The sequence below is a fragment of the Acartia tonsa genome, chromosome 15, assembly GCF_053477335.1.
Source record: "Acartia tonsa isolate MP-2025a chromosome 15, ASM5347733v1, whole genome shotgun sequence".
Classification (NCBI taxonomy): domain Eukaryota; kingdom Metazoa; phylum Arthropoda; class Copepoda; order Calanoida; family Acartiidae; genus Acartia; species Acartia tonsa.
The window spans coordinates 14,359,985-14,371,477 of record NC_137274.1 but is presented as its reverse complement, the minus strand read 5'-3'; the positions used below and the strand labels follow the sequence as shown (position 1 = coordinate 14,371,477).

Below are 11,493 nucleotides of genomic sequence, written 5' to 3'. Positions count from 1 at the left end.
ATAACGGCCTCTCATTGGCTAATTTTTTTTTGTTACGTAATAATCAGTCAGACACTATTACTGTGTTCTTTTAGGACTTGTATATAGAGATGCTCCGCTTATACCAATGTACTTTGTTGTCCTGGAAATCAATATTCCAAAAATCAGACCAATCGGATAATTTTCTCACATAAAGATTTGTTAACAAAAAAGGAAAAAAGCAACATGTTTAAAATAGACGTATGGACTTTCTGGTAACGATTATAGAGTTGCTACGCTTTCTAAATCGTACCTAACTAATAAAGGAATCACTATGCAAAGTTGAAATTGATAGGACAATTATAACATGCCTAAATGAACGAAAAAAGTTATCTGTTACGAACGTACGGACCGATCCTAATTAAAGAAAAGTTTCGCTATTAAAAAAGTTATTATAAAAATACTTTATTGTTCATAATTTGAAAAAATGAATAGAAAAAATTACATTTTTTGGGTGATACTATATATATAATTATTGGACTGTTTATTACACTAGTCCCTAAAGTTTTGAAATAATGTTTTCTTATTCGTTGGCCTATCAACTTTAGGTTCACTAAGTTTTATCCACAAAATGTAATCTACAAAAAGGGTAATTTTGTGTATCATAATGTGGGATGTACTGTACATAAATTTGTCGATCCCCCCACTATCAAGTGTATAAATAACAAGAAAAAGTTTTAAGATTTTGGTGGTCGGTCTTTTTTTCAAGGGGCGATTTATATTTGGAGTGTTTTGGTACACTCCCACTATATTTTTAAAAACCTTCACAGGACCTAAGAGACTCTACCCTGTAAAGGAGAACCATATTGGTTCAGTGGTTAGCGATATGCTATAACACACACACACAGATCCTGTTACTTTATTATAAGAACTAGTGGCTGCGCTCCTGGCATCTAGGACCTCTGTATTCAAAGGTCTAAGGTAAGTAGAAAAATAGCCTAAAACCACACTTAGATATAAAATTAAATAACCTAAAACCCTCCAGTGACTTATATATGAAGCTTCCATAAAATGGAGAACTCGATCAGTTTAGTAGAAATCTTAAGCTACAGACAAAAAATCCTTACTACTTTTTATAATTGGATTATAGTATTAAAGGTTTTTAACTGGAACTAAGGCAGTAGTGGAATAGTTATTTATAGCATCGTATTATAGACAGCTTTCTGCGGATAATAGAATAAAAAATAATAAGATTGAAACCAGTTTTGTTAGCCCCTAGAGGCTGAAGGTCCAAGCTAAAAAAACTTTATAATTTGAATATTCATGAAAATTGTCCGTAATACAATGATTTTTCAGTATGGCTGAGGACTGGTTCTAATCCAGCGGCTATACATCGGGATCGAGGTTCATTCTTGGTACATTCCCTGGCCGGCGCTAATAGCCTGAAGTTTAATATAATCAAAATGTTTTTTTTTGGCAAAATAATTGTTTTTTGATTGAGTATATAACCTGTTTAAGGCAGGAATTAACAACTTTTGGGGATTTTTCTATTGAATTTTGTTTGGTTGGTTCATTAAGCTGAGTGTCCAAACGTTACAACCACTAAATGTAATCTACATAATGGGGAAGTTTTGTTTATTGTCATTGGGGGTGTACATAAATCAGCCATTGTATTATCCCTTTAGAGCCCTGAGTTTAGTATTAGTTTAGAGTCTAAAGGGATAAGACAATGGTTGATAAATTGATGTACATTCCCAAGGATGCTACACAAAATTACCCCTTTTGTGGATTACAATTAGTGGTTAATGAAACAACCAGTCAAATTCAATAAAAGTCCCCAAAGTTTTTGGGCCAACAAATAAGAAAACGTTGATATAAAACTCTGGGGACCTGTTGCCTTATTAATTACTAGCGGCTACGCCCCCTAGAAGCCTCTAGTGGCACTTTTTTTGTTGCGTTCAAGGTTGCGTAGGAGTCTGTTTCTGCGATACCTCGCAATGTTACTATACTTAAGACAAAAATTTTGATTTATTGTGATTTATCTTGGGAGGGGGGTGGTACTCTCCCCCAAAATAGTCATAAACCTTCCCGGGACCTATGAAAAGCTACCCTGTTAAGGAGAACCAGATCAGTTCAGCGGTTAGCGAGATCCTTTGGTACAAACACACAGACACACAAACATCCTGTTACTTTAGTATAAGGATAAATTTGAGGGAAAGTTGAACCAAAAGAAGACACATAAACATTTAGCTAAATGGACCCAATTAATAAAGAAATTAAAAATTAAAATCCTAATAAATTTTGATGTGGGTTATTATTCTTATGTTTAACTCTGCAGTATGATTCTACAGGTATCAGAAAATATTTTTAAAAATGCTTAAAAGATAGTTTAAACATGGTACCTACATTTGCCATATTTGCAATAAAATAGCCAGAATTGGGGGAATGTCTTGTGTCTCAAAACAGGCACAGCCCATTGTCATGAACTTACAAAGGTTGTGCAATCAAAGGGACGGTGACTGCTCATTAATTGGTGATTCTAGTGACTTGAGATCTATCATAAGGTCTTCAATATCCTTATACTAAAGTAACAGGATGTTTGTTTGTCTGTGTGTCTGTACCGAAGGATCTCGCTAACCGCTGAACCTATCGGGTTCTCCTTAACAGGGTAGATTCTCATGGGTATTGGGAAGGTTTATAACTATTTTGGGGGAGGGTACAACCACCCTCCCAAGAGAATGACAAAAAAAAAAGACTTCAAAGTAACATAAAGAGAATTATCATAACAGAAAGAAGTAACGTAGAGACTTTAACAAATAAAAATATCTAAAGTGCCACTAGAGGCCTCTAGGAGCGTAGCCGCTAGTGTTCTATAAGGTAACACTATTTCTAATTGTTCTAGGATTCTCCATTTTTGATTATATTTTCCTGCAACTCCATCACCCGTTGCAACATCTCCTCCTGGTATTTGGTCATCGCAGGATTCATATCCTAAACATTCATTTAAATCAGGGTTGGGCCAGATACCGGATACCCGATATCCGGCTGATTTCTAATGACGGAAATACGGTAACCGGCCAGATATCTGGCCAATGTTTGATATCCGGCATTATAAATCAGTCATATATCCGGTATCCAGATTATTTGAATATCCGGTATCTGGCCGGATATCTGACCAATGTTTGATATCCGATAACCGTATATCCAGCGGTATAAAAATTAGTCCGATATCTGGTATCCGGATTATTTCAATATCCAGTATCTGGCCGGATATCCAGCCCAACACTAATTCAAATCATGAAATGTTTGCAACAACTTTTCTCGTATTCATTCGAATCCGGTGGATAGGAACCGGTTCTCATCCATACGAAAAAACTATGTCTAGCATCGTATTATATCCAGCTTTCTACAAATATAGAAATGTACAATCATAAGATTAAAACCAGTTTTTTTAGCCCGTGCCTTCGGCACCTCGGGGCTAAAAAAACTAGTTTTAATCTTATAATTGTACATTCTATATCCGCGAAAAGCAGTTTATAATACGATGAAAGAAATAACTGTTCCAGTATCGTTTTGAAACCGATTAATATCCGGTGGATCAGAACCAATTCACAGACATACTGAAAAATTAAGTATGGCATCCTAAAGTTGCAGTTTCTTTAATATTTAGTTATTCATCGCAGTTTATTTATGACAGCTTTCGGCAGATAGTAAAAGGAAAATTTATAAGAATCACTCCAGTTTTGTTTGCCTTTCTATATAATCATCTTCTTTACCTGCTTTTGAACTATTGATTCCTATGGTAACACGGTTTAATATTTTCAGCAAAGCAACTCAGTAATCAAGACTCAATGACAAATTTATAAACATTTTGCTTAGATTTACAAATTAATTTCTGTCAATAAGTTGTAAATGAACTTAAAAAATGGTTTTACTCTTATGATTGTACATTTTTATATTTGTAGAAAACTGGATATAATATGATGCTAGACATTTTCCGTATGACTGAGATCCAGTTCTAATCCACCAGACTTTGAAGGTATTTGGTAATAGTTATTTCTTTCATTGTATTATAAACGGCTTTCCGCAGATATAGAATTTACAATTATGAGATTAAAACCAGTTTTTTAGCCCCAAGGTAACGAAGGCACGGGCTAAAAAACTGGTTTTAATCTTATGATTTTACATTTCTATATTCGTAGAACACTGGATATAATTTGATGCTAGACATAAATTATCCGCATGGCTGAGAACCGGTTCTAATCCACCAGATATTAAACGATTTTGAAGGCATATTGGAAAATAACTTACAGCCTCTTGCTGAGTCTCATTCCTCATTCTTTGTAGTTCTGCCACTAGCAGCGCCATCTCTCTACCCTTCCTCTCTGCCTCGTCTCTGAATATATTAATACATTAGTTCTGCCACTAGCAGCGCCATCTCTCTACCCTTTCTCTCTGCCTCGTCTCTGAATACATTAATAGTTATCATTCTTTGTAGTTCTGCTACTAGCAGCGCCATCTCTCTACCCTTCCTCTCTGCCTCGTCTCTGAATACATTAATACATTAGTTCTGCCACCAGCAGTGCCATCTCTCTACCCTTCCTCTCTGCCTCGTCTCTGAATACATTAATACATTAGTTCTGCCACTAGCAGCGCCATCTCTCTACCCTTCCTCTCTGCCTCATCTCTGAATACATTAATACATTAGTTCTGCCACCAGCAGCGCCATCTCTCTACCCTTCCTCTCTGCCTCGTCTCTGAATATATTAATAGTTATTATTCTTTGTAGTTCTGCCACTAGCAGCGCCATCTCTCTACCCTTCCTCTCTGCCTCGCCTCTAAATATATTAATAGTTATTATTCTTTGTAGTTCTGCCACTAGCAGTGCCATCTCTCTACCCTTCCTCTCAGCCTCATCTCTGAATACATTAATACATTAGTTTTGCCACCAGCAGTGCCATCTCTCTACCCTTCCTCTCAGCCTCATCTCTGAATATATTAATACATTAGTTCTGCCACCAGCAGCGCCATCTCTCTACCCTTCCTCTCAGCCTCATCTCTGAATACATTAATACATTAGTTCTGCCACCAGCAGTGCCATCTCTCTACCCTTCCTCTCAGCCTCATCTCTGAATACATTAGTTCTGCCCCCAGCAGTGCCATCTCTCTACCCTTCCTCTCAGCCTCATCTCTGAATATATTAATACATTAGTTCTGCCACCAGCAGTGCCATCTCTCTACCCTTCCTCTCAGCCTCATCTCTGAATATATTAATACATTAGTTCTGCCACCAGCAGCGCCATCTCTCTACCCTTCCTCTCAGCCTCATCTCTAAATACATTAATACATTAGTTCTGCCACCAGCAGCGCCATCTCTCTACCCTTCCTCTCTGCCTCGTCTCTGAATACATTAGTTCTGCCACTAGCAGCGCCATCTCTCTACCCTTCCTCTCTGCCTCGTCTCTAAAAACATTAATAGTTATTTATCGCATCGTATTATAAACAGCTTTCCGCGGATATTAAATGAAAAAACAAAAGATTAAAACCAGTTTTGTTAGTCCCAAGGGGCAAAAGTCCTGGGATAACAAAACTGGTATTAATTTGTATAATTTTTATTTCCATGGTAAATTTTCTGTAATACGATGTAATACATGATTTTTCAGTATGGCTGAGAATTGGTTCTAATCCAGAGGATACTAACTGGTTTTGAAACCATACCTATAATACAAATTTTTGTCTGCTAAGACCAGGGTCAATAAGAAATGAGAAAACAAAGTGAATATAAATTTATATTTTTAGTAGAGAAGCTACTCCATAATTTGATATGTCTGTCCGTATGTCCGTCTGTCAGAGACGTGATTTTCTCGGCTCCTATAAAAGATAGAGAGCTGAAATTTTCAGAGATTGATTGTATTAACATTCTTCATATTTTCACCAAGTTTCATTAAGATTCGTCAATTGGTTGGGGTGCTAGATCGATTCCTACATTTTTAAGTTTTAATGATTTTCTTAACTCCTAATCAAGATAGACGGCTGAAATTTTCAGGGATTAAATACTTTTATATTCTGCATACTTTTATCAAATTTTATCAAGATTTGCTTATTGGTTGGGGTGCTAGGTAGATTCCTAGATTTTTAAGTTTTCATGATTTTCTTTATTCCTATTCAAGATAGATGGCTGATATTTTTAGGGATTAAATAAGTTAAGGAATTAGTTGAGGTGCTAGATCGATTTCTAGGTTTCTCATTTTTTTTGATTTCAAAGGTTTTGTGATTTCCCTATTTCATAAAGTTTGATGTTTATTGTATGATACTTCTCTATAGTAAATTTTTTCCCAACATTACTTCTTTATTTTTGAGCTTTGCTACTTATGGATGTTGTCATCTTTGTTTTTTTTATTACTGACTTTGGGTAATAGAAACTGTGTGCAACTTTACTTATTTTTAGTAGTTTTAAAAAAATTGGGGAAAATAGTATAGAATACCGCTAAAAATTATTTTAAAACCAGTTAAATCTTATTGAAAATATCCAAATCTAAGTCGTAGAAATTGTGTCTCACCCTTCCAGGTAAATAGCTGAAAACCTTGTTTTGATTAGAATATAGCAAAGAACCCAATCAGTCCACTGGTTAAGGCAAAGGCAAACATACAAAAATTGTTCTGTTTTACCTGTACTGTACCTAATACAATAAAGTAGTAAGCTTTTTTGTCTGTAGCAAAGGATCTCGCTAATTGCTTAACAGATATGGTTCTCCTTTACAGTGAAGCTTCTTGTTATAGAATAAATGAATGGAGTACCTCCTGGCAGCTTCCATGGCCCTTCTCTCTTCCTCCTCTTCCTCAAAGGCAATGTTCCTTGCATTCAGCATCATCTCCAGCTCCATCTCTCTGGCTCTTCTCAGTTCCTGCCATTTAAAATACATTATTAATCTATTTATAAATCTATCTAAATATCTATCTATCAATATATATTAATCTTTCTATAAATCTATATTGATCTATCAATTGATTTATCTATTGACCTATATATCGATCTATCAATCTTTATATCGATCTATCTACATATCTATCAATCTACCTATTACCTATTGATCTATCAATATATCCATTGATCTATCGTTCTATACATCTATCTTTTTTATCGATTTATATATCAATCTATCGATATATTTATTAATATATCATTATGACAATCTGTATATCTATCTATTGATCTAATAAATAAGTATGAAAAATTTTCTCATCAATCTAATATGTAGTTCATCTAAAATTTACTTAATAAACTATCTATCTTTCTAATTATATCTATCTGACCTCCATTTTATCCTCCTCATTCTCTCTGCGCATCCAGTTGTCTCCAATTGCCTGAACAAATGGATCTATTGGTCCTAAAAGACATCCTTGGGGTGCTCCATATGGATATATTATTATTTGGATCTTTCACTAGATTTAAATGTTTTTAATGAAGTGAAATTTGTAGTGGGCTAAAAAATGATATAATAAATTATTTTGGCTGTAAGCAGACTTTAAAATTTTCTGAAAATAGTCGACACCAGCTACATTTTGGCTGCTAGTCAGGTATAAGGTATAACCAACAACTGAAATAAATCTAACATAATATTTGGGGGGCAATTGGAGAGGTCGTCCCCCAACGACAGTTGAAAACCACATATAGGTTTCATGATTTTTTTCGAATTAATTTCCTTATTGGTATAAGCTGGCTGCTAGTAGACTTTAATTTTTTCTCAAAATAGTAATTTTTTATATTTTTTGAAAATAATCGATCCCAGCATCCCTTCATCGCCATGATTTGATAAAATTTATTTTTCGCATCGTATTATAAACAGCTTTCTGCGGATATAGAATGTACAATTATAAGATAAAAACCAGTTTTTTTAGACCCAAGATGCTAAAGGCACGGGCTAAAAGACTGGTTTAAATCTTATGATTGTACATTTTTAAATTCATAGAAAACTGGATATAATACGATGCTAGACATAGTTTTTTTTTGTATTGATGAGGACCGGTTCTAATACACCGGATTCGAATGAATACGAGAAATTTACCTTTCTTCTTGGTGCCGCAGCTACTGGCACCTGGCGGTCATTATCCAAACTTTGTTGCTCTGTATATCTTGTCCTGTATTATACTCTCTTCTTCACTTTTTTAAATCCAAGATTTTCTATAATTAGGAACAGTCCGTCCGTCCAGGACATTTTGCTCTTTTTCTTTATTTAAACAGGTCCTATAAATTTCAAACTTTGTATGGTGATTCCTATAACAATTAGGTACGATTTAGGAAGCGTGGTTACTCTATAAGCAATATCAGTAATTCTGTACGTCCATTTAAAACATGAACACTTTTTACTTTTTTGACAGCAAATTTTTAAAAATCAGCTGTCTATTATTACAGTTGCCCCCAAAGTTTTATAATTACGTTTTCTTATTCGTTGCCTTAACAATTTTAGGGACTTTATTAAACTTTATTTATAAGATTGTTTGTCAAACGTTTCAGCAACTTATCGTAATCTACAGAAAGGGTAATTTTGTATATCATCATTGAGGATGTACATTAATTTATTGGTCGTTGTCTTATCCCTTGAGATCCCTGAATTTGATAAAAATATTTCTGGTAAAAGTTGGGAAGATAGAAAGTAGGGTTTGGCCGAATACCCGGTTTGGCCGGATATCCAGTCATTTTCAATATCCGGCTGGATACCAGATATTTAAACTATCCAGATACAGGATGTCCAGCAGATTTCTAATGCCGGATATCCGGTTATACGGCCAGATACCTGGCATATGAAATCAGCCGGATATCCGGTATCAAACAAAAAATTATCTGGCCCAACCTAATTGAAAGTGAAAGAAGAACCTGATGTTTCCATTTTGATGGTTGGCAGCTCTAACCATAGATAAACAAGGATGACAGCATCCATAAAAAGCAAAGCTCTGAAACGGTGGGACAAACGAACATTATAACTTGTATAATAAGAACCATTTTTCCAAGAATCAGGTTACAGTGATAGAGTTCATTTCTAGCTGTTGTAGGAATCATGCAAAGTTTGAAATTGATAGGACAATTCTAACATATCTAAAATAATGAAAAGAGCTAACAGTTATGGAAGGACTTACCCTAACTGTAAAAAAGCTTCGCTTTTAATAATATCCATAAAGGCGAAGCTCAACAAATCAGAAAGACATGCCTATGCATTTTAACAAAGATATAGAAATCTATATATCAATATATTGATCCATCTAAAATTATTATAAAGTTGCTATGAATTATTATAAGACCCAACTGTTACAGGAATCCTTATGCATGGCTAGGACCTGATAAGGACCTTCTTATGGGCTGATTAGGACCTTCAGACGAGCTAATAGTCTATAAAAGTTATTTATCTATGCCTGAATGATTCCAATTCTCTGGCAGCTTCAGATTTCTCTTGTCTATGGTTTTCCTCCTAGATAGATAGATAGATAGATAGATAGATAGATAGATAGATAGATAGATAGATAGATAGATAGATAGATAGATAGATAGATAGATAGATAGATAGATAGATAGATAGATAGATAGATAGATAGATAGATAGATAGATAGATAGATAGATAGATATATAGATAGATAGATAGATAGATAGATAGATAGATAGATAGATAGATAGATAGATAGATAGATAGATAGATAGATAGATAGATAGATAGATAGATGGATAGATAGATAGATAGATAGATATATAGATAGATAGATAGATAGATAGATAGATAGATAGATAGATAGATAGATAGATAGATAGATAGATAATGTAGCAAAATAAAACTTTGAGTACCAGGACTGGATACTTTGGATACCTGTTCATATTGTTGTTGTATTTGTCTAGCTCTTCTCATCTCATTAATCTCTCTTTCTCTTTCCATCCTCATTCTCTCTGTTCTGTCTTCCTCTTCAAATCTGAAATAGATCAATCAATCAATCAATCAATCTATCAATAAATCAAACTATCTATCAGTATACCTAACTTTCTATCAATTAATCTATCTATCAATCAAACTGTCTATCAATCTACCTGCCTATCTATCAATCAATCTATTTATTAATCAAACTATATATCAATCTATCTATCTATCTATCAATCTCTCTATCAATCGATCTATCTATCAATATATCTATCAATCTATCTATCAATCTATCTATCAATCTATCTATCAATCTATCTGTCAATCTATCTATCAATCTATCTATCTATTGATATATTTATCAATCAATCTATCTATACACCAATCTTGCTATCCTTCATCAATCTATCAATCAATCAATCATTCTATTAATAGATAAATAGATAAATCAATCAATATATCAATTAATCTATCTATCAATCAATTTATCCTTTGACAAATCTATCCATTTTGTCCATAAACAGGCACTACTCATAACTATGCACAATGAAAACTTAAGAGGTTGTGCAATCAAATAGTTTGTTGATGGATATTAACTGTACCTGTCTTCCATTTTGATTCCTTGTCTTGCAGCTGCCAGGCCTGAAACATAAAAAGAACATAAAAACTGGTTTTAATCGTATGATTGTACTTTAAATTCGTAGAAAACTGGATAAAATAAGATCCTAGACATAGTTTTTTCATATGGATGAGGACTGGTTTTAATCCACCGGATATTAATTAGTTTTGAATGAATACAAGAAATCCCATTTTAAGTTTGATATTGCATCAAGGGTTATGAATCTATTACCTGGTGAGATTTCTCTAACATTTCTTTGGCTTGCCTCCATCTAAAACAAGAACTTATATTAGTCAATTGGAGTACCCCAATGTGGAGTTCTGGGATCAATTGGAGTATCCCAAGGTTGTGTTCTAAGACCAATTGGAGTATCCCAAGGTTGTGTTCTAGGACCAATTGGAGTTCACCAAGGGTGAGTTCTAGGACCAATCTTGTTAGTTCTTTTTGATCAAGGAAAAAGTGACAGGGAGGAGACATTAGGCTGTTTATTACACTCGTCCCCAAAGTCTATTTTCATATTTGTTGGAAAATTTATTGAATATTGATTGGTTCATTCAGTTGAGTGTTCAAATGTTTCAACCACTAATTGTAATCTACAGAAGGTTTTTTTTTGTGTATCATCTTTGGAGATGTACATCAATTTATCAACTATTGTCTTATCCCTTTAGATTCCTGGTTTTCTTTGAGACCTTCACTTGTAAATGAAAATAAAAGATGTCTGCGTGTGTCTGCTTGTTGCGAAGTATCACGCTAACAGCTGAACCGATATGGTACTCTTTTACAGAGAACAACTTCATCAGTCTGACACTCAACTACTCTCTTATGTCCTTCCTTTATAATGCCTGTGAACTTTTCGTACAAATTAATTAGTAGTAAAAAGTAGGGATAAAAAAATCTGATCATATGGTTTATTAATAACATAAAAAAAATTGTACAATTGTACAACTTGTACTAAGGTGCAACAACCGATTTGGAATCATACAACAAGGTAGTTTGGTATGCGCATATTCCCAAAT

At 34.2% G+C, this 11,493-nt stretch overlaps 1 protein-coding gene across 3 annotated transcripts in view; it reads right to left on the bottom strand.

Moving 5' to 3' along the window:
• Positions 1–410: 410 nt before the first annotated feature.
• LOC145306735 (uncharacterized) overlaps positions 411–11,493 on the bottom strand; it is a 36,730-nt gene continuing 25,647 nt past the window's right edge. Inside the window, exons 11-21 of one of the 3 annotated variants that reach the window (XM_080149015.1) lie at positions 10,709–10,748; positions 10,461–10,500; positions 9,814–9,913; positions 9,367–9,422; positions 8,834–8,863; positions 8,025–8,097; positions 7,273–7,323; positions 6,757–6,863; positions 4,270–4,354; positions 2,890–2,949; positions 411–1,403 (exon numbers count right to left, since the gene is read on the bottom strand). In XM_080149015.1, coding sequence (XP_080005141.1) covers positions 1,365–1,403; positions 2,890–2,949; positions 4,270–4,354; positions 6,757–6,863; positions 7,273–7,323; positions 8,025–8,097; positions 8,834–8,863; positions 9,367–9,422; positions 9,814–9,913; positions 10,461–10,500; positions 10,709–10,748 — 681 coding nt within the window. In that variant the 3' untranslated portion in view covers positions 411–1,364. Of the gene's footprint in view, positions 1,404–2,889; positions 2,950–4,269; positions 4,355–4,566; positions 4,646–5,213; positions 5,290–6,756; positions 6,864–7,272; positions 7,324–8,024; positions 8,098–8,833; positions 8,864–9,366; positions 9,423–9,813; positions 9,914–10,460; positions 10,501–10,708; positions 10,749–11,493 lie in introns of those variants that run through there. The other 2 variants (XM_080149017.1, XM_080149016.1) reach the window with 2 other exon arrangements.